This window comes from Muscardinus avellanarius, assembly GCF_963383645.1.
Source record: "Muscardinus avellanarius genome assembly, chromosome: 6".
Lineage (NCBI taxonomy): Eukaryota > Metazoa > Chordata > Mammalia > Rodentia > Gliridae > Muscardinus > Muscardinus avellanarius.
This window is the reverse complement of record NC_137791.1, coordinates 39,817,092-39,843,742: the sequence shown is the minus strand read 5'-3', so window position 1 is coordinate 39,843,742 and position 26,651 is coordinate 39,817,092. Positions and strand designations below refer to the sequence as shown.

Below are 26,651 nucleotides of genomic sequence, written 5' to 3'. Positions count from 1 at the left end.
CAGAGCTGCAGCACAATAAACCTCGCTTGCATTTTACATCTCTTGTGAGTCCTTCGTTATTTGGGTTGGTGGGTGATTCTCGGAACCTTCACCACTACTTAAGTACATAGGGAAAAGGTTCTTTTTATAAAAGTATGATAAAATCATAGGATTCTAGTTATATTTAAGATGAGTGCTTTCTAAATGATTCCAGTTATACACTGATTAAGAAGAATGGCTAGAGCCTAGCATGCTTAAAATCCCAGTACCTGGGAGGTTGAGACAGGAGGATCTTGGGTCTTGGACAGCCTCAGCTACTTAGTGAGGCCCTTTGCAATTTAGTGAGACCTTATTTCAAAATAAAGAATAAGCCGGGTGCACGTTTGTAATCCCTGTGCTTGGGAGGTGGAGACAGGAGGATCACGCAGGTTTGAAGCCAGCCGCACTGGTCTTAAACCAGTCTTAAACAGGTCTCTTAAAGACCCTGTTTCCAATTAAAAAAGAAGTATAAAATAGGTCTGGGAGTGTAGCCTGGAGGTAGAATGGCTTCTAGGAACCCCAGAACCACCAATAATAATAGTAATAATAATAATAAAGAATAAAAACTAGGGCTAGATATATAGCTCAGCTCAGAAGTAGAATGCCCTTGGGTTCCATCCCCAGAACTGAAAAAAAAAAAAAAGAACTATGTTTTATAATGTTTTCATTCTCTATCAACCCACAGTGTATAATCAATATATAATCCTGAAAGCATTTAGCAGCATGTACCATTAAGCAAAGTCGATCAAAAAGAGTTTGTTCTAACCCATTTTCATGAGCAGCATCAGAACCCTGAATAGTAGGAGGCAGTTGTTTGGGGTCTCCAACAAGAATCAGCTTTTCACATTCAAACCTAAAAAACAGAATTTTAAAAATTAACATAAGCAAGGGAGGTACGGGGGAACGAAACTGACCAAACTGTTATACACATGTACACGTACATTATAATGAATCTACTAGTATGTATAATCAAAATGTACTAATAAAAAATAAATCTAAATAATATAGAAGGCATATTGACATTACTCACTGTATTTTCCAAATGTGTTGTCAAAATTCAATCCTATGAAGTGTCCTGAAAACAAGGCTTAGTAGCTCTAATAATTATATTAAAGGTTTTGAAATGTTATACATTAAAGAATCTTTTTCATAATTTAATTTTTTTCCACTATTAGTGTCCCTTACTTCTGTATGAAATTAGTATTTCTTTTCTTTTCTTTTTGGTGCTGGGAATTAAACCCAGGAGCATTCTATCACTGAGCTACACCCCCAACCATTTTTATTTTTTATTTTTAAGTGGGTGTCAGAGAGCTGCTGAGGCTTACCTTGAACCTGCAATCAATCATCCTATCTCAGCTTCTCAAGCACTAGGATTATAGGCATCCACCATCGCACATAGCTAAAGTACTTCAAAAGAACACACTTGAAGCCAGGCACAGTGACACACACCTGTAATCCCAGTACTTGGGAGACTAAAACAGGAGGATCGCAGGTTCAAGGAAAGCCTCAAGTAGTGAGACTCAGCAACCTAGCGAAACACTGTTTCAAAATAAAAATAAAATAGAGATGGGGGTATAGCTCAGAGATAGAATGCTTCTAGGTTCAATCCCCAGTACCACAAAAACAAAACACACACACACACATACACTAGGAAATACTGATTTTTAGAATCAATAAACTCTTAGAATTAGAAGCTTTCTTAGAATTTGTTTGACTTAAATTGTTGCTTTTTTTGGGGTCTTTTTGGTGGTACTGGGAATGGAACCCAGGGGCTTCTACCTCTGGGCTACCCTCCCAGACCTATTTTATATTTTATTTAGAAACAGGGTCTCTTAAGCCAGCTAAGGCTGGCTTGAACCTGCACGATCCTCTTATCTCAGCCTCCCAAGCTACAAGCCTGCGCCACCACGCCCGGCTAAATTGTTGCTTTAAAGGTGAAGTAAACTGGGCGTGGTGGCGCTTGCTTGTAATCCCTGCACTTGGGAGGCTGAGACAGGAGGATCACGCAGGTTCAAAGCCAGCTTCAGCTACTTAAAAGGCTCTCAGCAACTTAGTGAGACCCTGTTTCCAAATAAAATATATATATTTTTTAAAAATTGGTCTGGGAGTATAGCCCAGAGGTAGAAAGCCCCTGGGTTCCACCCCCAGTACGACAAAAAATAAAAAAATAAAGGTGAAGTAAATGAGGCTCTGGGAGTCTTGCTATCTTTCTAAAAGAAATAAGATATAAAAGGGAAAAGTCTAAATTTTGTAGACAAACTCACATCCAAATCTTGACTCTATTACATTCTATGGACACAAGTTATTTAATCTCTCCATGTTTCTTATCAGAGACCTGAAGGTAGTTAACATCTTGCATGGCTGCTGTAAGGATTAAACATTAAGTATGTAATATGTTCCCTATACAGCAGGCTCTGCTGCCCTCCTCCTCCTCTCTCCACCCAGGCCTCACCACTGCGCACTGCTGGCTCCTGGTTAAAGTGACCAGCTCAGCCTGGTTTGACCTGGATGGGCTCAGATTAAAATTTGAAAGTCCATGATTCAGGAACCTCCCAAGGTTCATGGCCCAACAAGTGCCAACACTGACAGTTGATACCCTACTCCCTCATTAACTGGTGACTGATCAAGGCCCACTGAGTCCTAATGTGGTACTCTTTCACTACCTATAGTTCTCCTCAACAAGAGATGTTTTGTTTTATACTATTTTATTTTAATAGTGCTAAAGATCAAATGCAGGGCTACAGGCTGCTAAACATGTGCTCTACCACTGAGCTATATCCCTGTTAAGTTGGGTCCTGCACTCATGTGACTTTGTGTCACATGACCTCTGCAGGGCAAGGGAGGGGCTGAAACCCCTGCGAGAATTGGGCATTCCCGCGAGTAAACCCCCATCTCGCGAGATGCATGCCTTTAAAAGGAGAGCCCACGTCCTCTAGCTTCGGACAGGCGCGCGGGCCCCACGGTGCCTCGCCCTGATCCCCGGGAGAGCCGTGCCATTAAAACTTTCCCCGGGAGAGCCGTGCCATTAAAACTTTACATGCCACGTGTACCGGACCTCTCTCGTGTTTTTCACACTCCGCCGTACTCACTTATTTTTATTTTACTCGCATTTAATTTTTTATTTTACTTATCATTTGGTGCCGAACCGGGAGAACTCTTGGGTCCCTCCCCATTTTTTTTTTTTTTTGTTTTCTCTTTTTATTTTTACTCTCTTTTTGAGCCCCGGTCTCTCCGACCCGCCAGCAGCTCGACTGTGAAGTCCCACACCAGCGCTCCGCTTGCAGGCGTTGCTCCCACCACTGCCACCGCTGCCGCCTCGTGCCTGCCCGGACCGTAAGCCTTCTTCCCCAGCCCCGCGCTCTCCAGGAGAGCCGGCGGCCTTCTTCCCGCCCCGGGCTCTGCTGAGAGCCGGTGGCCATCTTTCCAGCTCCGAGCTCTGCTGAGAACTTGCGGCCATCTTTTCGGCCCCGCACTCTGCTGAGAGTCTGCGGCCATCATTCCAGCCCTGCGCTCTGCTGAGAGCCAGTGGCCATCTTTTCCTGCCCACGTGCTCTCTTCTGGAGCGCCAATGGCAATCTTCCACTGCCACTGCGGCCGCAGCCACCACTGCCGGGGTGTGCAGGCTCCGCCGGCCACCAGGCTGCCAGTTCCACCCGCCCGGAGCCAGGCTCCTTGGGTGATGCTGGCACCTGCTCTGCTCCTGCCTGCCGCTTGGACCTCCTAAAACCGCCGTTCCCGCCTGCCCACGCCGCCCGCTGCTGGAATGGGACCGCGCCGCCCGCGGACTGCGCCACACGGCGCGCCTATGTCTTCTCCGCGCCTGGCGTTGCTTAGACCCGCCTGCCGGGGCAGCCTGCCTCCTCCATCTAGGTGGCCGCCACTCTGCTAAACAGCCCCCAGCCCGCCAAGTCCAGCCCGTGCTCCAGCTGGTTCCTCCACTCGGACTCGCGCCCTGGCACCCTTCACCCTGTGCCTGCCCACCCCTGCTGCCTGGGCCTGGCCATTCCGGCCCGGCAAGCCATGCCGCCTGCGCACCCCCACTGATCCCACCTGCACCAGCCGCCAGTGCCGTCCACACCAGCCACCGGCATCCGCGCGCCCTGGCTCCACCGCGCCCCCAGCAGCTTCTCAGCGCTTCTGTCACAGCCAGCGCTGGCCGACATCACTATACTCCGGTAAACTGCCTCCTTCCCTTGGTTAGCGGGTTCCGGACTTGGGTCTTCCGGTCCACTGGGACCTTAAAATCCAAGCGCTTGGTGACCCATTGTCCCCCGGTCCACTGGGACCACCCTGCGGATGACCAGGTCATCCTCCGGTTTTGAGAAGGAATGAAGACGTTCTTCCCTATCTCTTAACCTCTGTTTCCGAACGATTGAGCAGGGAAATCGGGGACGCCCATTTCCTGTTCTTCGTTTCCGCCCGCGAACCAATTATGGGGAGTCGAACCTTTATACTAGCAGATGCCCTGAGAGCCTGTCTGCCTTGATACGAGTTGGGAAATAGGTTGCGGTGGTCCAGGAATAGTTAGGAACTTTTATAAGCGGTCTGGTATCCCTCCAAATGCTCTCCCCCATCAGCTTCCATTTATTTTCCCGCCAGCTGCCATTTTGTGATGGCGCGTAGTCACTGCCTGGTGATGTCACAGTCACCATCTTGGCCTGCGCCAGACTGCAATTTTGCTGGGTGGCCCGCTCGGGCGCGCCCTAGGTGCTGCGGGAAACGCCAGGGCTGGGGCGACACCCTCTGCCCGTGGGGAGTCTGCGTTGCCATTCTTGCCAGACACCAGCCCCGGGACGCGCTCTTTGTGAGTATAGGTCCGTCACAGCTGACAGAACCTTAACATAGTATCTAAGTTTTAATTCCAGAGAGAAACAGGCGGAGATGGAGCATACACTCTTGACTTTGCCAAAAAGCAGATCCCTGGTAGCTGCCCTTTGGCTGGCGGTGGCGGCTCAGCCCTCTGGAGCGCCACCTAGGTGTGGAGGACTGCAATGACAACTACCTCCAGGAGCCTGCCTCAAGTGGGGCAAAGCCACGCCTACCAATCAGACTGCTCGGCGTGTGGCCAGGAGGGCCACTGGAACAATGCCCTTGGAAAAGGGTGAGCCCCAGGTGCCTCAACACAGGGGGAGCACCTTTCCAGACCAGGCCCCGCCGCTGGCCCTACTCAGCCTGGCTGAAGACTGATGGCTCCTGGATCCCTCAACCTCCATCCTCTTTGCCAGCTCAGGGTAGCTCTCCAGGTACTGAGTAAACCAGTCTCCTTTTTGGTTGCCTGCTCAATCTCATGATTTGTTTTTTTCTTTAATAGCCCTTGCCTGTTCAAGCCTCCTCAAGCGCACATCACTAAGCTGTCCAGGGTAACCTCCAATTCGCACTGCAGCTATGCACCCACCTGCACCCCCTTCTGGGGGACTGGACTCCCAACTCCTCCCGGCCTGGGGCCCCTGACGACGCCCCTTGACAGCAGGAAGAAGCTAGAGGGTCCAATCGTCATCCATTATCCCTACCATCAAAAGGCCGGAATGTTAAGTTGGGTCCTGCACTCATGTGACTTTGTGTCACATGACCTCTGCAGGGCAAGGGAGGGGCTGAAACCCCCGCGAGAATTGGGCATTCCCGCGAGTAAACCCCCATCTCGCGAGATGCATGCCTTTAAAAGGAGAGCCCGCGTCCTCTAGCTTCGGACAGGCGCGCGGGCCCCACGGTGCCTCGCCCTGATCCCCGGGAGAGCCGTGCCATTAAAACTTTACATGCCACGTGTACCGGACCTCTCTCATGTTTTTCACACTCCGCTGTACTCACTTATTTTTATTTTACTCGCATTTAATTTTTTATTTTACTTATCAATCCCCAGCCCTAAAAGATGCTTTAAAAGCACATTTCCATTAGCTAGAATAGCTTAGACTTCAGTCTTCTAAGTCTGAGATATATTTCATTTTCAACTTGTTTTTCTTTATATTTTATATTCTTTCATAATCTCAAAAGTATTTTCAGAACCAAAACACTCAAATTACATCAAAATAAGAGAAGTGTAAAGGGTAATCCTCAGTGGAGTGAGGTTCCCAAATTATGACTAAAGAGAAACCTTTAATGTAGTTGAGAAATCTGCAACAAAATCCTAGCAACAAGGTCTCGAGGCCTTAGATTATATGATTCAAATATCTAAACTATAAACTAACCAAAAAATGGTACATTTACTCAAAAAGTTTCCTTCTGTATAATTTTCAAAACTCAGTTTAGTACTTGAATTGTTAGGAATTTTGAAAAAAGTTTAGTAAAAGTCTGGACTCAGAAAATGTCTGATAATTCTGCCATGTGAGTGTTCTTGTGATGCACTGGTGTGTGTGTGTGTGTGTGTGTGTGTGTGTGTGTTTTGGTACTAGAGATTGGACCCACGGGCATTCTGCCTTCGAGCTATACCTCCAGCCCTGTTTTTTTTTTTTTGTTTTTTTTTAAAACAGAGCCTCTGTAGGTTGATGAAAATCTCACTATTTGCTGAGGCTGTCCTTAAACCTGCAATCCTCCTATCTCAGACTCCCAAGTACTGGGATCACAGATGTGCACCACCACGCCCAGCTTGGAATAAATTTTTTAAGTACCTTGCAATGGGAAGGAGAGAGGCTGGCTCAGTTATCTGACTGCACTCATCCAGCACGACCACAGGGAACCGAAGGTCATTCATGCATGGGAACGGGCAGGCTGCACAGGTAACTCCGACCACTCGAACCTTTATTACAACAAAAATGCTATTAATTGACAACTGTTAAAACAGGAGAGGATTTACCAAAGAACTTGTAAGCTAAAATCACAAATCAAGCTAGTCCTAATTTAGTTCCTGACAATCAGAAATTGGCCACATTATCTCTATTCATAATTCCCACATCCAAAATGGAAATCACAGAATATAGGCTACTTAACCTACATGCCCATTAATAAGAACAAATAAAAGGTATATATTGATATGCTGAAGGAAGGTATTATAATATCAATGATTTAGGAACTATCAAGAGTGATACCTGTCTTGTTTTTTGGTTTTTTGTACCAGGGATTGAACCTAGGGGCGCTCTACCTGAGCTTTATTTTCAAATCTTTTATATTTTTATTTTGTGACAGGGTCTTGCTAAGTTACTCAGGCTGGCCTTGAACTTGTGATTCTTATATCTTAGCATCTCAAGTACTAGGATTACAGGGGTGCACCACCATATCCTGCTATAACACATATGTTTTATCTTCTAGAAGAGTCTGAACTAATACAACATGTATTATGTCAATGCAGACCAAAATTTTACACAAAGAACATCGAATATACTAATGAATATCCTTTGCTTAAACTTTAAGTGCACTAAGTAATTGTAGCTTTTATTACATATTTTTTGAAGTTCTATAAATCTTTTATTTTATTTTAGAAAAAGCAAAGGATTTACAACACACTATGGCAGATGCCACCTCCTCAATGGGCATGAGGATAGAGGCCATCCAAACTTTCCAGGGCCCAGGGTTGGGTGTGTATCTGATCCAGGCACTGATGGGGTGCCTACTTTCCCGCCAGTGTATCAAGAGCAGCACATTCTCTCTGGGAACTCTTGCACACCAGGAGAAGGGATAGAACTCTAGTCTCAAATGCCATTAGTATATTTAAATATTATAAATCATAAATAGTATAGCAGAATGTCTTCATTCTTGAGGTAGAAAGCCTGAAGAGCCAGGGGTGGTGGCGCACACTTGTAATCCCAGCATTTGGGAGGCTGAGACAGGAGGCTCTGGGTTCACAGCCTGGCTCAGGTACTTAGTGAGGCCCTTTGCAACTCATTGAGACCCGTTTCAAAATAAAGAACAAAAATTAGGCCTGGGGGTATAGCTCAGAGGTAGACTATTCCTAGGTTCCACCCCTAGTACAGCAAAAAAAGAAAAAAAGTCTGAAAAGTTAATATTAATTTTGATAACTAAATATAAACAATAGAAATTCTATATATTTTTTCAACTGGATGAGGCCATTGGCCTGCCAGCCTACGAAGGTCTCAGAAACCTAGTGACACTCTTTTTCCAAATAAGAAATAAAATCGGGCTGGGAGTATAGGGTGGAGGTAGAATGCCTCTGGGTCCAATCCCCAGTACCAAAATACAAATGAACAAACAAAAAATTCTAAAGCTACTTTAAAATCAGAAATTCTATAGTATTTAAGCATTCAGTTTTGTAAAAATGGTCAATCCTGGCATAGATTCTAGAACCAGGCTGTCTGCATTGAATCAAGCAAGAATGTAAGGCACTCACCAGGCACTGTGGTGCATGCCTACAATCCCAGTACTTGGGAAACTGAAACAGGAGGATGCAGGTCTGAGGCCAGCCTCAGAAACTCATTAAGATCCTCAGCAACTTAGTGAGACCCTGTTTCACCATAAAAAATAAAAAGGGTTGGGGAAGAGGGGCAGAATGACCCTAGGTTCAATCCCCAGTACAAACCAGGTATGGTGATGCATGTCTGTAATTCCAGTACTTGGGTGGCTGAGAAAGGAGGATGGCAGGTTCAAGAACAGCCTCAGTAGTGTAGTGATACTCTTGGCAACCCAGCCAGATCTTGTTTCAAAATTTTTTAAAAAGGGCTGGGGGCCCTAGCTCAGAGGTAGAATGTTCCAGTAACCAACCCCACCCACCCCCCACAGTACAAAAATAAAGGGATAAGGGGGTTAGAGATGTAGCTCAGTGGTAAAGCACTCCTCTGTTCAATACCCTGTAGAACACACACACACACACACACACACACACACACACACAGACACACACACACACACACACACACACACACACACACACACAGATTTTGTTACATAGCCTTATTTCAGCAATAGCTGTTCAATACAAAGTCTCAAGCAGGTTGGTTTCCCCAACTATCTTAGAGAGTGAACAGTGTCCATGTGGTCTTTTCTCTGCTGCCTTTCTTTCCCCATGCTCTCCTTTACGAGGAGGAAGCTGCTGATTTCTTTCTTTCTCTCCTACCAGCTGATGCCCAGGCTGCCCTCGATGAGACCTCGATTAAGAGGATGATGCTCTTTGTTAAAGCTTGGCATCCTATGTGGTGGTCTTGGCTCCTAATGCATGAAGCAAATATCTATGCTTTCTGGATTCTTGGATACAGACAGACCCTGAAAACTTTGGCTTTCTAGAGAAGCATCAAAGACAAATTTCACTTTGATATTTTGCCCATGGCCAGAACTTTTCTTTATTTCTCCTTGAATATAACTAGTTTCATTGAGCTTGCCAGAAATCTATTCCAAGCTCTTCACTTTCCTCTACAAGCTCATAAAAAGATATGCAAATAGGAAGGAGGAAAAAGAACGAGTCAGGCATGAGAAAGTAAAATCTACTCACAAATTTGAGGAATGCTTTGCAGCAAACAGAAAACATGCACTGGGGAGACTGCACCCAAGAACACACAAGCACACCCCTAGTTGAACCTGAAGGATTTCATTTGTTTTGTCAAAGAAAATATTCTTCCATTAACAAAAATAAAGAGACTCTGAATAGTATATGTAAATCAAGAAACAACTGCAGTGATTTCCCTCACCTGCTTCAGCAGGGCTCTGTTGGTCCCCAGCTTATGCTGCTCGATACTTTTTCTCACATAGACTCTTTCCACTGCAGTCAGGTCTTCTTTCATTAGTGCATGTAGTTCTCTTAATTGTTCATTTTCATTCTCTGAACCAGCATGCAAGCTGGAAAAGAGAATTAAATAAAAGAATATTCTTCTTTATTTCATTTCTCATACATTTCATTTTTCATATTTATTTCATTTTCATATAAAGTTACAGATTATATTTTCTAAGTTCGATTTTCTAATTATATTTTCTAAGTTAACCAAGAAAAAAATAAGAATTTCTCCACTCTTATTTAAAAAGCAAATTTAAGATGAGAATTATATCAAATTATCATAAGTTTCTGAACATTCTGTGGCTCCTGGAATTTAGCAATCTTACCTATAAGGCAAAATTGGCTTGGCAATCTTCCTAATACTCCCAACTCTGACAAACTTTTCAAATCCAAGACTGAGAAGGCTTTAAAGAAAACAAAATAGATTCTGGTTATTTATAAAATAGAATATTAAACAAAAATTTAAATGCTTATAATATTTAAATTAATTTTATGTAATAGTATATATACATATATATATATATATATTGTGTGTGTGGTACTGAGGGTAGAACCCAGGGGCTCTTCTACCTCTGGGCTATACTCCCAGACCGATTTTATACTTTATTTGGAAACAGGGTCTTATTAAATTGCTGAGAGCCTCACTAAGAAGCTGAGGCTGGCTTCAAACCTGTGCGATCCTCCTGTCTCAGCCTCTCAAGCACTGGGATTACAAGTGTGTACCACCATACCTGGCATAGAATAGTATATTTTAGAGTTATATAATTCAATGTAAAAGGACAAAAGTCAAATAAAAATGTAATCAAAAGTTTCTTTCATATAACACAATTTATAGAGATTCCTGGTAATGTTGTGTTTCCTTTTGCAGTAAGCATAGTAACACTGAGCTACATTCCCAGTCCAATTTTATAGAGATTTTTAATATATTTATTATTTTCTGTTGAGGGCTCATTAAATGTTCGTAAAATACCAATGTTAGTATTAATCACATATAAGATTGTCTGGACAGACGTCATAATATGGAAAACAACAGATAGCATATATTTTGCATGGAGTTTAGTACGAAGAGTTTCTTCACAGACATCATCACATGTAACACTCACTACTGCTCTGCTATCTCATTTAGAGATGAGAAACTGAAGCTCAGGGGTGAAGTACATTTGCTGAGGCAATGCTGCCAGCCAGGGAGTCAGCCGTGACTCAAGCCCAGGCAGCCCTGTCTGCAGAGGCCACGATAGCCTCTGTCGCTCTCTCTAGCTGTGTGCTTGGTGCAAAAGACGCCTCACCTCCTTTCCCTCTCCCATGCTCACAGCTCTAACTCTGAGAGGAAGAGTCGGAGCTCAGCGGATGCCAGGCCCTCTAGAACACCTGACCACCTCAAGTGGGATTTAAAGAGCTGAAGAACAAAAGCCACTGCAGACCTCCAAAAACAATTTCTAAGTAATTCCGAGGAAATTTATTTAGTGTCAGTACATGAAAGATTTCAGTCTTGTATGGTTCATAGTCCTTATTTTAAAGAATAGCTAATTCTCAGTCTGAAACACTAGTTTACATTTTAAAATTCAAGTTTGTGTTAAATCTATTAACAGTAAAGGACAAAGTATCCTGAAAATACTGCTACCAAAAAGGAAAATGTATGCATATTTATCCATGCCCTTTCATTTCTTCTCAAGAAACTCTGTTCTATGCTACCAATTACAAAAGGAATATATTCTGTTCAAATGCACAACAGAAGTGCTATTTTAGTGTGAAGAAATGAATGAGCCCAGCCTATATGAAGTTGAGGCAATTATTCTAATTACAGACTCACATTTCCCAGGTTCTTTTCAGAGATTTGAGCATTAAAGAATATTTTTAAATGTTTCTTTTTACCTTTAGTATTCAATATTTACCTACCATGTTCATTCTAACATCTTAATTTTTTTGTTTTGTTTTGTTTTCTAACTGTTCAACTTTATTTTATTTTTTTATTTTATTTTATTTTATTTTATTTTATTTTATTTTATTTTATTTCTTGGTGGTACTGGGGTTCCTGGAAGCCCTTCTACCTCCGGGCTACACTCCCAGACCTATTTTATATTTTTATTTAGAAACAGGGTCTCCTAAGCCAGCACGCACGGCTGGCTTTAAACCTGCACGATCCTCCTGTCTCCGCCTCCCAAGCGCGGGGATTACAAGCGTGCACCACCACACCCAGCCTACTATTCAACTTTCATCTTAGGCCTAGAAGCCTAAAATTCTTTCCTGTTTAGTTCCCGGGGAACTCCTCATTATCTGGGATCAAAAAATGTCTCATAAACCTGCACAATGGCAGAACCTTCTTTTTCTCTCTCTTCTCTCTTCTCTCTTCTCTCTTCTCTCTTCTCTCTCTCTCTCTCTCTCTCTCTCTCTCTCTCAGCAGTTTCTAGAGATTGAACCCAGGGGCATCATACTTCCCAACCCCAATTCTTACTTTGAACAGAGTCTCACTAAATTGTTGAGGGTCTCACTAAGTTACTGAGGCTGTCCTTTAACCTACAATCCTCCTGCCTGAGCCACCCAAGTACTGGGATTACAGACATGAACCACCACGTCTAGTTTGGCAGAACCTTTTTAAATTAAAGGGCAACTTTGCAAAATATGTACCTGGGGATGGTGATGCATGCCTGTAATCCCAGTACTTGGGAGGATGGGACAGAAGGATCATAGGTATGGCCTTTAATCCCAGTGCTTGGGAGGCCTGGGTTAAATCCCCAGTACTACAAAATACAAAATTAAGTTTTCTAAGATTTAATGCCATAGGGAAATAACCTATAAGTAAAAAAAAAGCAGGACACAGAACAATACACACTTTTGTTTTGTTTTGTTTTTTTTTTTTTTTTTTTTTAGTGGTACTGGGGTTCCTGGATGCCCTTCTACCTCCGGGCTACACTCCCAGACCTATTTTATATTTTTATTTAGAAACAGGGTCTCCTAAGCCAGCGCGCGCGGCTGGCTTCGAACCTGCGCGATCCTCCTGTCTCCGCCTCCCAAGCGCGGGGATTACAAGCGTGCGCCACCACGCCCGGCTTCAATACACACTTTTGAATCTCACATTTTGAAAGCAAAATATGTAAGTATAAAAAAACGACAGAAAATACAATAAAAATACCTATAAAATCTGCATATTTTCTACCATAGCATTATTTATGTGATTATAAAAATTAATTTTTAAAAAGTCTAGACTTAGCTGGGCATGGTGGCGCACACTTGCAATCCCATTATTTGGGAGGCTGAGACAGGAGGATCACAGGTTTGTGGCCAGCCTCAGCTACTTAGTGAGGCCCTCTGCAATTTAGTGAAACCCTGTTTCAAAATAAAAAATAAAAAAATAAAACAGGGCTGGGGGTGTATCGTAGAGGTAGAATGCCCCTGGATTCAATCCCCAATACTGCCATAAAAAAAAGAAAAAGTAAAGACTTATAAATAATGTTTCTTTCTAATACTACTTTGTCATTTATATTGAAATCATTAAACACTGAAGTATTAGTAAAATATTATGTAATAAAATATTATGCAATTATAAGATTCTTATTCCTGCAGAATGAATTGTCATTGGCTTCTTTAGATCTCTCTTATGAAAATTAAAAACATAACCTACATGCTCAGCTACATATATTATGAGTTCATATAGGCAGATGAATAAGAGACTGGCCTATACCTGCTGGTTCTGGGATTTGATTTTATCCTAGTTTCTAAGGCAACAGACACAAGATTCCTGGGTCAGAGGTAAAGGAATCTTCTCAGGGTACACAAAGCAGCATGGGCAGCATGGCATCTGCAATGGATTCCCTTGGCTGCCGAGTTCTCCAGGGAGATGCAGAGTGCCCAGTGAACACCTACACATGCAGCAGACTGAGCTGTAGAACAGGAACACTGAGGTGGTGCATACCTGTGATTTCAGTAGTTTGGAGGCTGAGACAGGAGGTCTGTGTGTTCAAGGCTAGCCCTCAGTAACTTAATGAGACCCTGTTTCAAAATAAAAAATAAAATTGGTCTGGGGATGTAGGTCAGAAGTAGGAAGCCCCTGGGTTCAATCCCCAGTACCACACACACACAAATAGATAAATAAAACAGGGTTCATGGTATAGCTCTGAGATAGAATGCCCCTAGGTTCAATTCCCAAAACTAAAACTAACTAAATAAATCAGTGAGCCTATTACAATGACCTTGAATTCTTGACATATCCACCAAAAATGTGCATGGACACACAGAGACCATGGCAGACTGCTATTCACAACAGTGATCTAAACGTGAGCTACTAGAAACACTGTCATACCCACCCGAGAAGTACTCTATCAACAGCTACGTTAGTGGAGGAAGAAATCAGAAGTTTCCATGGCCTTGCATTTCCAGCTGTAAAAGTTTCACTCTTTTCAAATAGCTGTACAAAGAACAAGATCACCACTGCCAGCAAATAACTCTTGCCTGCTCCAAAAACACCTAAATATTTTAAAGAGGAAAAAAATAGAAAAAATTACAAAAAATCCAAAAGTACAAGTCTTTTATCCACCTGTCTCTTACTCTTATTCTCCTTCATTTAATAAATTAATGTATTCAAAACAACCATTAGCTAAGCATGGTGGCACATCCTTGTAATCCCATGATTTGGGAGGCTGAGATAGGAGGATCACAGGTTTGAAGACAGCCTCAACAAGCAGTGAGACTCTCATTTACCTAGCAAGACCCTGTTTCAAAACTAACTAACTAACTAAATATATATATATACATATATAAGCAGGGTGTGATGGTGCGTGCTTGTAATTCCAGTACTTGGGAGGCTGAGACAGGAGGATCGCAGGTTCGTGGCCAGCCGCAGCTACTTAGTGAGGCTCTCTGCAACTTATTGAGATTCTGTTTCAAAATAAAGAATAAAAAATAGGGCTTTGGGTGGTGTAGCTCAAGAGGAAGAATGCCCCTGGGTTCTATGCCAATACCACCAAAAAAAAAAAAAAAAAAATAGAGCTGGGGGTGTGGCTCAGAAGTAGACTGCCCCTGGGTTCAATTCCCAATACCACAGAAAAATAAAAATAAAATGTTGGGTGCCCACTAAGTACAGGAATGACTAGATAAATAACCAGTCTTCTACCTTTAATTAGATCACAGTCAACAGGATAGACAGGTAAAGGGATAATGAAAAAAGAATATGGTAAATAACACTATTATGGGATCAGAGAACATCTATGTCTGCCTTGGTGGAAATAGAAATGATTTCTAAAAGTAAGAAATAACTGGGTATGGTGGTATGCACTTGTAATTCCAGTACTTGGGAGGCTGAGATAGGAGGATCAAAGGTTCAAGGCCAGCCTCAGCAACTTCGCAAGACCCTCTGCAACTTAGTGAGACTCTGTTTCAAGATATAAAAAATGAGCGAGGGCTAGGGCTGTAGGTCAGAGGTAGAATGCCCCTGGGTTCAATAGCCAGTACCACAAAAAATAAGTAAAATAAAAATAAAAGTAAAAAATAGCAGAATGCAATCTCCCAGAATAAGATACCCAGACTTCTTAAAGATAGATCATTCTAGGTGGAGACAAAACAGAGCTGTTGAGAGAACGTCAAGAATTTCTGTGTGGCCCACAGCAACTAGGCAAGACATGAGGATAGGTCAGCAGAGGCGGGCGTGGTGGCGTATGCCTACAATCCCAGGACCTGGAAGGCTTAGTCAGGAGGATCACAGGTTCCAGGTTAGCCTCAGCAAGTAGTGAGCACGCCTGTAATTCCAGCTACTCAGGATGCTGAGGCAGGGAGACTGCAAGTTTGAGGCCAGCCTGGGCAACTTAGCAAGACTCTTATCTCAAAACAAAAAATAAAAAAGTCCTGGGAATATAGCACAGTGGTAGAGCATCCCTGGGCTCCATCTCCAGTACTATAAAAATAAAAACAAACAAAAAAGAGCAACAACAAAAACAGCTACTTGGGTCAAAATATGGAAAAAGGTAAAATTAAAGGTAGATCAATTAGAAAACTATATAATACAATAAATAATAAATGCTAATTTTACCAAGTGTTTCCCATGTTTGAGACACTGTTCCAAACATTTTTGCCTATGTTAAATCATTTAGTCCTCCAATCCTACGAGGTACATGCTGTTATCATTCCTATTTTAGCAAGCAGAAATTTTTCTTTTTTTGTGGTACAGGGGATTGAACCCAAAGGCATTCTACCTTCGAGCTATACCTGCCAGCCCAAAATTATTTCTTATTTTGAAACAGGGTCTTGTTAGGTTGATGAAAGTCTCATTCCCTGCTTAGGCTGTACTGGAACCCAGCGATCCTCTTGTCTCAGCCTCCCAAAGGCTGGGATTATAGGCATACACCACCATGCCTGGCTTCCACGCAGGAAATTAAAGTTAAGAGATAAGTAAGTTGACCAAGATTATATAGCTAATCAACAACAAAGCCACAATATAAAGGCAGGACTCTAGCTCAGAAACCTACCCTCTCCCCCAGGATGTCACATAAAGATCTGGTGATGAACTGGGTTGTGTGGATTCAAGTGAATTGAAAGGAGAGAACCATTATAAAAGGTGGGCAGAAGTTGGAAGGGACACATTTCAGTGACTAATCTGATGGGTGAAGATCAACAGTAAGAAAGTAGAAAGACTAAGAGTTAATCAATCTAGAGAGAAAGAATAATCAAGGTGACTCCTAGATGTCTAGCCTGGTCAAGAGGGTGGATGTGATATAACACCTCAAAATAAGAGAAAAAGTAACATCACCTGAGGTGTGTAGATCTGTAAGAAGAATAAGCTACAGAGGAGACAGAATCCATAGAAAGGCATTAGCTCTAAATAGAAGGAAATAAAGCTTCACTGAGACAGGGCCCTGAAAGTTAAACTTAAGTAAATTGGAAGAATTTAGAACATTAAAAGAAGCTCTGTCAATTAACTTATTTAAAAGAAAAGTTTTGCAAGGCGTGGAGGTGCATGCTTGTAATTCCAGCATTTGGAAGGGTGAGACAGGAGGATCACAGTTTGCAGACAGCCTCTGCTACTACTTAGTGAGGCCCTTTGCAAATCAGTGAGACCCTGTTTCAAAATAAAGAATAAAAAATAGGGCTGGGGTATAGCTCGGTGGTAGAATGCCCTTGAGTTTCATCTCCAGTACCAAAAAAAAAAAAAAGGCAAGTTCTATTTCAGAGAGGGTGGGGCAGGGACAAGGATGGGGATAAGAAAATGATGAAGGTCTGAAGCCAAGCATGGTGGCGCATGCTTGTAATCCCAGTGCTTAGGAGTCTGAGACAAGAGGATCGCACAGGTTCAAAGCCAGCCTCAGCTACTTAGTGAGGCTCTCAGCAACTTGGTGAGGCTCTCAGCAACTTAGTGAGACCTTATTTCCAAATAAAGTATAAAATAGGTCTGGGAGTATAGTTCGGACATAGAAAAGCCCCGGGGTTCCACCCTTAGTACCACAAGAAGAAAGAAAGAAAGAAAGAAAGAAAGAAAGAAAGAAAGAAAGAAAGAAAGAAAGAAAGAAAGAAAGAAAGAAAGGAAGGAAGGAAGGAAGAGGGATGAAGGTCTGAACTAGATGCTATGAAGGATGGAAGAAGGAGCTGACAGGAATAAAAGGCGTTGCTGAGCAGAGTTGAAGTCTACTCTAACAGCAGCATGTAGACATCAAATCTGGATACTTTAACAATGCAGCTACTCATTCATCAGTTATGCAACCAATTCTCCTTTTAAGGGAGGTTAGGTCTACTCTCATCTGATAGTTCACAAAAGGAGGTTCTGGGTTCAAGTTAGGAAAACGTTTACCTAGAGTTACTCTGGAAATTTGTTTGACTAGAAAAGTGAGAGAGACTATCGTATAAAAGCTTACACAATGGGAGGGGAAAAGAGGGCAGTTCCCTAATGTACATGATGTACATTCACAAATATATCACAGTCAACCAATAAGCCAAACATGAGAAGGAGAGAGAGAGGGGAGGGCATGGGAGTGATGTGTGCCTGTAAGCCTCTGCCATCTAGTACCCCATTAAGATGTATGACTACCATGCACCAGTAAAGTAAATAGTCAACACAAAATTATATTCACCAGGACTGTTCTTCCATGCTTCTTACCGTGTATGACTGTGATCGGGAGGCTATGAGTACGTGGCTCCTTTGCATCGACAGTTTCATGGGGTGCCATCATTTCAGCTATTTGAATTAGAGCTGTCGCTTGGTCCTCATTTAATTTGTGCATCTGAATTAACTCACTAGCTAACTGCAATGTTGCTCCTCGGCTGACTAGTTCAGATTTTGTGGTGATATTTGCAAAGGCTGGTGGGATAAATTTTCTCTTATATTCTTTCTTGTAATTGTAGTCAACTGTAGTTGATGAAGACCTAGTAAAAAGGCAACAAATTAAAAAAATAGACTTTTGAGATAGGTGAGTAGATTTATTGATAACCTTCACTTTATAATCATCACAGAGAACATTTTGGGGGGGAATTTGGAAGAGCATTTAAGAGTCTATGCCCTCTGTGAGTATTAAGCATGTTGGCATGAGTCGAAGTATTTTACATTATTTCTTTACATAATCTTCACAACAGAAGTAGTTAATTATCCCCAAAAGAGACATATAAATATTAAAATGTTTCCCAAACTGGGTGTGGTGGTTCATACCTGTAATCCCAGTACTTGGGAGGCTGAGACAGGAGGATTGCAGGTTCCAGGACAGCCTCAGCAAGTAGTGAGACTCTTATCAACCTAGTGAGATCCCATTTCAAAATAAAAATAAAATAGGGCTGGGAATGTAGCTCAGAGGTAGAATGTCCTTGGTTCAATCTCCAGTACAATAAAAAAATTAAAAATAAAATGTTTCCCCAAATACTGTACTAATAAGTGGTAGACTGACTTAGATAATTAACAGTCTCTATTTCATGTAAAACTGTAGTACATAAATGTCTTTTATTTCTATTTGCCCTTTTATAAAGGGCAAACTCATTTCAAATTGGATAAATAACATATAGAATAATCAGGATATAATCAGCATTTTTTTATCTAGAATTTCATCATGGTGAAAAAATAAAAGACAAAATGGCTAATAATACAAATAAAATAGGCTTTTTCTACTATTTTAATGCATTTGACATAATATCATTTCCCACTTTTTCTAAAGGGCCTTGGTGTTTGAAAAACTAAAAGTGTGAAGCAGAGGCAAGTGCGGTGGCACACACCTGTAATTCTAGTACTGAGAGGCTGAGACAGGAGGACTGCAGTTTTGAGACCAGCCTCAGCAACTTAGTGAGGCCCCTCCACAATTCAGTGAGACCCTGTTTCAAAATAAAGAATAAAAAATAGGGCTGGGGGTGTAGTTCAGAGGTAGAATGCCCCTGGGTTCAGTCCCACTAACAGACACACACACACAGACACACACACACACACACACACACACATCCCTTGATAAAGAGAAAAAATGTACAGTACTTGCTTGTTAGCCCAAATCACCATAAATAAATAAATGGGTAGATGTATATGGTAAATAATGCATAATTCCTATAATTTTTACTTATTTATTTGGCGGTACTAGGGATTGAATCCAGGACCTCAAGTGTGCTAGTCAAATGTTCTAACACTGAGCTATAGCCTCAGGCTTCCTTTTTCTTTCAGTGTTTAACTACGAACAGACAGATCTCATACTCTAAAAGACAAAGTATGTGGTGGATGCTCCTGCTATCCTCGTACCTGGGAGGCTGAGACAGGAGGATTGCAGGTTCAAGAACAGCTTCAGCAAGTAGTGAGACTGAGAAACCTAGCAAAATCCTGTTTACGAATAAAAATAAAACAGGCCTGAAAAAAAAAAAAAAAACCAAGCCTGGGGGTGTAGCTTGGAGGTAGAATGACCCTGGGTTCAATCCCCAGTACCACCAAAAAAAAAACAAAGACAAATTTTATTAGTAAAATGTATACAGTTTGCTTTAACTGTGTTTTCACATTCACGTCACTTACCATTTTTTAGTACCCAAAGATAAATGACTTACATTGTTAACAGGTAGGGCATTATAGGAAGAGTAGCAGGATTAAAGTAGTCCCGAATGTTTCTCAAAGTAGTCAGCTCTGTGCTGGCATTACAGACCAACAACGCATGGACCATGACTATAGAGAAGGCACAGAAAATGAACATTTGATGAAAATAAAATGGCCCTTTAAAAAACTGCATTTCATGTCTTTAACTCAAAGTTCAGCTTCTGAATTAGTCATATGACCTTTAACAAACCTGTAAATAATGTACAGGTCCCTGAATTTTTACCCATTATATTACCATGCTGTCTCCTTCATGCTGTAGATGTGTATCCGTAAGTGGTATAACTTAAGTCACGTTCTGTATATCAGTAAATGGTAAGAATACTTGCTTTGCATTAGTGCATTGTGGCTTGACAGTAATATCTTTTGAGCATTCCATTTGTGCTACAGCTATACTTTAAAGTTTGTGTAATTTTTAATATTTCCTTACATTTTTTCCTCAATTGATTTATTAAAACATATAAAAGTGAAATATATACATAGAATACAAAATTAGCGTGCTGATAATGGTAAGAAAAAATTGTGACAAATTGAAAATATCCATTAAAAAAAACTGAGAAATGTTTACTTAATTAAGTTTTTTGTGTGTGTGTGTGTGGAACTGGGGTTCCTGGAAATCCTTCTACTTCCGGGCTACACTCCCAGACCCATTTTTTAAAAATATATATTTTTTTTATTTGGAAACAGGGTCTCCTAAGCCAGCATGGCTAACTTCGAACCTGCGCAATCCTCCTGTCTCCGCCTCCCAAGCGTGGGGATTACAAGCGTGCGCCACCACCCCCGGCTTACTTAATTAGGTTTTTATTAAACTCAAGCTGGTTGACTAGGTTTATCAGGTTAAAAAACAAAACAAAACATCAAAAGATAAAAGAAGTTGGGCATGGTGGCTCTCACCTGTAATCCCAGTCCTTGAGAGGCTGAAACAGGAGGATCACAGGTTTGAGGCTAGTCTCAGCAACTTATTGAGGCCCTATTTCAAAAATACATTTAAAAAGCCAGGCACAGTGGTGCACATTTGTAGAATGCCCCTGAGTTTCATTCCCAGTACTGGAAAAAAAAAAAAATAGGGCTGGGGGTGTAACTCAAAGGTAGAATACCTCTGGGTTCCATCCCCAGTACCACAAAAAATTTACAAAAAAATTAGAAAGGGGCTCTGGGGGTGTACTCAAAGTCTCTGGGTTCAATTCCCAGTGCTCCACCAATAAAAAGCACTAAAAGCCTATATAAAACACTAGAAGTAGTCAGGCATAGTGGCGCACACTTGTAATCCCAGCATTTGGGAGGCTGAGACGGGAGATCCCGATTCATGGCCAGTTTCAGCTATTTAGTGAGACCCTTTACAACTCAGTGAGACCCTGTTTCAAAATAAAGTATAAATAATAGGACTGGGGGTGTAACTTGGAGGTAGAATGCCCCTGGGTTCCATCCCCAGTACTGAAAAAAAAATTTTTTTCTCAAAAACCCAGTGTGGTGGTGCATGCTTGTACTCCCTGTTATTTGGGAGGCTGAGAAAGGAGGATTAGCCTGCCTCGTCAACTTGTGAGGCCCTTTACAACTTACTGAGACCCTGTTTCAAAATTAAAAAATAAAATGCCCCTGGGTTCAATCCCCAGTACCACACACACACAAAAGAAAATTTAAAAAATAAAAACAGAAAACAAGCATATACTGTGTAAAATTCAACTCTAACCAAATTCTTAGTGATGATTTAAGATTTTTTTATATTTTAGTCCTATGGGGCTTGAACTGGAGAAATATTTATATATTTAACTTGCATGCATATTTTAAGGAACACATTGCATACATTAGGAGAAACCAGAGGTGAGTGTTTTTGTTAGCTCCAATCAAACAATCTCACACATAGTTAGCATTCTTGTTCAGTGCACCATGTCTGTCATTCTTTTTAAGTGTACGTTAAGATGGATATGGTGATACTTACTGTTAGTGGGCCAGTTAGAAGGGAAATAGCCTTTCAAAGGCAGTAGCTCCACCTCGTTGACGGCTGATGGTCCAAAGAAAGCACTACATGCAATAAAAGTATCCAGTTCAAAGTCTAGGGTTTTTGAAATCACCCAAAGATCATCTAAAAAGACAAACATTTTTCCCTGGCTTTACTGAGGTATGAGTAACAAATAAAATGTATAAAGCCCAGCATGGTGGTGCACACTTATAATCCCAGTACTTGGGAGGCTGAGACAGGAGGATCGCAGGTTTGTGGCCAGCCTCAGCAACTTAGTGAGGCTGCCAGCAACATTTGAGACTTTGTTTCAAAATAAAGACTAAAAAATAGGGCTGGGGGTGTAGCTTGGAGGTAGAATGCCCCTGGGTTCAATCCCAGTACCAAAAAAAAAAATTATAAAGTTAAGAGTGTGTAGCATGGTATGTATGAGGGTGCTAAAGATCAACCTAGGTCCTGGCACATGTTAAGCATATGCTCTACTACTGAGTTATGCTGACAGCCACAACATGGTCTTTTTTCTTTATTTCTTTTTCTTTCTTTCTCTCTTTCTTTCTTTGTGTGTGTGATATTGGGGATTGAACATAGGGGCATCTACCACTAAACTATGCACCTAGCCTCACCTCCCTCCCCCCTTTTTTTTCAGTACTGGGATGGAACCCAGGGGCATTCTACCTCCAAGTTACACTCCCAGCCCTATTTTTTCTTCTTTATTTTGAAACAGGGTCTCACTGAGACTGGCCACAAACTGTGATCATCCAGTCAGCCTCCCAAATGCTGGGATTACAAGCATGCACCATCACTCCCGGCTTACTTTTGGTTTTGAAAGAGGGTCTCACTAAGTTATCATGCACTGATTTCAAACCTGTGATCCTCCTGCCTCAGTTTCCATCCTGGGATTACAGGGATGTGCCACAGTACCCAGCTGGCCCTGCTTTCTTAATATAGGTTGAGTATCCCTTACACAAAATGCTTGAGACTAGAAGTGTTTCAGATTTAGTTTTTTTTTCTTCAGATTGTGAAATATTTGCATAAGATCAATAAAATATCTTTTTTTTTTTTTCAGGTCTGGAGATGGAACCCAGGGGCATTCGACCTCCAAGCTACACCACTTGCCCTATTTTTTATTTTTTATTTTAAAACTGGGTCTCACTAAATTGCGGAGGGCCTCACTAAGTAGCTGAGGCCATTGCAAACTGTGATTCTCAGGTCTCAGCCTCCCAAATGCTGGGATTACAACCGTGGCCACTACACCAAGCTTAATGAGATATCTTATGGATGGTCCCTAAGTCTAAGCACAAAATTCATTTATATATCATACACACCTCATGCACATAGACTGAGGTTATTTTATACAATAGCTTTAATAATTCTGTGCATTCCACACCATAACAAAGATTCATGGTATGTAATTTTCTACTTGTAGTACTACATCAGTGCTCAAAATGTTTTGGACATTTTTTTTTTCTTTTTTGTACAGGGGATTGAACCCAGAAGCATTCTACCTTCAAGTTATACGCCCAGCCCAATTTTATTTCTTATTTGGAAACAGGGTCTCACTAATTTGTGGAGAGCTTTGCTAAGCTGCTGAGGCTGGCTTCGAACCTATGATCCTTCTGTCTCAAACTCTCAAGTACTGGGATTATAAGCATGTGCCATTATGCCCGGCTTTGGACAATTTTGAATTTCTGATTTTGAGATTAGAGATGTTCAACATATGCCATCATAGACATTAAGTTTCAATATATTAATTTGTTGGAGATATACATTCAGACCATAGAAACTATCTATGTCTGTTTTTTACTATAACTAAAAAAAAGTACTACACTCAGTTCAGGCTGCCAAACCAACTGCCAGGGTTTTGCTGGTTACTGGAACAATGGAACAAATGGAATAGTGCCAAAGAGCTGCCAGTTATTAGCAGTTCCAGTAGGCTCAGAAATTACTACAAAATAGCAATATACCATCTTATTTCTACTCACAAGTCCTCTTTCAAGAAAACTGTACATTCTCCCATCTTGCAACTATGTAGCAGTTAGTAGGAGAATCAAGTGAAATCTGAAGTAGGCCCAGGTAAGAACACAGGTTAAAACAATGAGAAAGGTATGGAAGTCTTGAAAGAGGGACTCTAAATTAAACAGCGTCTAAGGTCTTAAATGCCCAAACTAGTTTCAAAATTACTGAGAAGAAAAAAATAAACTACCACATGAGCCAGGCATGCTGGCACACACTTGTAATCCCCGTGCTTGGGAGGCTGAGACAGGAGGATCCCACAGACTCTGTGTGTGTGTGTGTGTGTGTGTGTGTGTGTGTGTGTGTGTGTGTTCCAGAACCTTGCAAATATTAGGCAAGCACCCTATTACTGAGCTACATCCCCATCCTGGGATCCTGTTCTTATTTCCCATCTGGCCTCTTTTCACAGCCCCAAATGCACTGAGACAAATGGTTCCTAACCTTCCCACCCCACACATAAGGCAATTCACATTTCTGGTCTAGAAATCCTCCATGCTGTAATTTGGACATTGAGTGTCCCTCAAAGGCCCATGTTAAGGCCTGGTCCCCAAGGTGGTGCTATGGGGAGGTGGTGGGACCTTTGAGAGGGGGACCTGTTAGAATATTCTTAGATCACAGGGGTGTGGCCCTAAAGGGGACTTTGGGAACATGGCCCACGTGTGCTTTCTGTTTCTTGGCTCAGGAGGTGAGCAGTTTGTCTACTGGGTGCACCTGCTTTGTCAGAGGCTCAAAGACTGGAACCTCTAAAACCATTAGACAGACTGTTTCTCTTAATAAATTAATGCCTCAGGTATTTCATTATAGTGATGGACAGTTGGCTAGTATACTCTGGGGGAAAAAAACAGGGCAGTAAAAGAAGCCCTTGGGTTATATGGAGTTGAGAAAAACAGGTAGTAACTAAGTGATCATAGCTAGTCTTCCCCCTATCTCAAGCTCTGCAAACTCTCAAGGCTAAAGAATTTTGCAGTCTAAGAAGTGATTCCTCTTAGTTGCTTTTTTCCCTTGAACTAACAGTTTCAGGCTTGACTTTCGGGGTTGATTTGTGTGTGACACATTTTCTGGTCCCTGAGGATCGCCAACTCAACTATACTCCCAACTCCCTCAGCTCACTGAAGCTGACCAGATTTGGGTGAGTTTTTCCTCATAGGCATTTCCAGAAAAAAAAGCTGATACCACCAGGGAAAAGTTAGTTCACAGGCAAAATGGTTAAGACATTTGGGACCAGGCTTGGTGGCACACGCTTGTAATCCCCGCGCTTGGGAGGCAGAGACAGGAGGATTGCACAGGTTCGAAGCCATTTCGCTGGCTTAAGAGACCCTGTTTCCAAATTTAAAAAAAAATATAAAAATAGGTCTGAAAGTGCAACCCGGAGGTAAAGGGTTTCCAGGAACCTCAGTACTACCAAAAAAAAAAAAAAAAAAAAAAAGACATTTGGGGAATACATATATTCCAAAGGAAAAACATATTGGATTACAGATTCTTAGAGAAAAGAAACACCAGAACAAATGGACAAAAATCTAAATAAGGCCCTGTAAATAGATGAAAAGGGAAACCAGTACCAATGTTAAATAATAAGAAAATAATGTAACATAATAAAAAATAATGAAAAAGTTAGCAAAAATATTATGCTGGGAATACATGCAGTTGAAATAACATCACAACTGATAGCCGGGCGTGGTGGCGCATGCTTGTAATCCCAGCATTTGGGAGGCTGAGACCGGAGGATCGCAGTTCGCGGACAGCCTCAGCTACTTAGTGAGGCCCTTTGCAAGTCAGTGAGACCCGGTTTCAAAATAAAGAATTTTTTTTAAAAAATAGGGCAGGGGGTATAGCTCGGAGGTCAAATGCCTCTGGGTCCCATCCCCAGACCCAAACAAAAATAATAATAATAATAATAATAATAATAATAATAGTAATAATAACAACAACAACAACAACAACATCACAACTGGAAAATGGCAAAATGGATGCATTTAAGGAATAAATAAGTGATTTAAAAGACTATATTGAAAAGGGGTGTGGTTGCCAAAATAAGGAATGAGCCAAGATGTCCATCAACAGATGAATGGATTACAAAACTGTGGGATATGTACACAATTTTACTCGGCCATAAAAATGAACAAAATTATGTCATTTACAGGGAAATGGATGGAACTGGGGAACATTATGCTAAGTGAGATTAGTCAGTCACCAAAAGTAAGAAATCACATGCTCCCCCTAATTTGTGGAACTCATAGGAGGAACTCTAGACGAAGAAAGAGATACTATAAATGAGCAAATAAGGTGACCTAACTCAAGGGGAAGAGGGAAATTCCCTACATGATGTACATTCATAAACATATCAAAGGCAATCCCTACACCAAACATGAGAAGGAGGGAGGGGGGAGGGAATGGGGTGGAGACTGAGGAAGGGCTAAATGAGTGATGTGTGCATGTATGCCTCTACCATCTTGTACTCCATTAAGATATATGACTAAAATGCACCAATAAAAAATTAAAAAATAATAAAAATGATAAAAATTTAAAAGGGGTGTGGTGATGCACACCTGTAATCCCAGAACATTGGGAGACTGACAAGAGGTTAGAGGCCAGCCTCATCAATTTAGCAAGACCTTGTTCCAAGATAAAGAAGCCACACATGGTGGCGCACACTTGTCATACTTGGAAGGCTGAGACAGGAGGATCACAGATTTGCAGCCAACCTCAGCAACTTAGGCCTTCCACAACTTAGTAAGACCCTGTTTCAAAATAAAAAATAAAATAGGGCTGGGGTAGTAATATAGTAACTCAGAGGTAGAATGTTTCTGGATTCAATCCCCAGCATATGCAACACACACAAAAAAAAATTAAATAAATAATAATTAAAAAGACTGGAGGTATAGCTCAGAGGTAGAACATACCTGGGTTCAAACAGCAGTATCTACCTCCAAAAAAGGGTAGTGAAGAGTCTATAATAATTTTTTTTTTTGTTTTTTGTTCCTGGGGTTCCT

At 41.6% G+C, this 26,651-nt stretch overlaps 1 protein-coding gene across 1 annotated transcript in view; it reads right to left on the bottom strand.

Annotated features, from left to right (window-relative positions):
* Positions 1–26,651, bottom strand: part of ZGRF1 (zinc finger GRF-type containing 1) — a gene marked incomplete at both ends in the record, with an annotated part of 85,887 nt that overhangs the window by 11,457 nt on the left and 47,779 nt on the right. The window contains 8 exons of the mRNA XM_080697167.1: positions 748–871; positions 6,621–6,748; positions 9,585–9,732; positions 9,994–10,071; positions 13,969–14,128; positions 17,745–18,010; positions 19,649–19,763; positions 21,631–21,774. Coding sequence (XP_080553293.1) covers positions 748–871; positions 6,621–6,748; positions 9,585–9,732; positions 9,994–10,071; positions 13,969–14,128; positions 17,745–18,010; positions 19,649–19,763; positions 21,631–21,774 — 1,163 coding nt within the window. The remainder of the gene's footprint in view (positions 1–747; positions 872–6,620; positions 6,749–9,584; positions 9,733–9,993; positions 10,072–13,968; positions 14,129–17,744; positions 18,011–19,648; positions 19,764–21,630; positions 21,775–26,651) is intronic.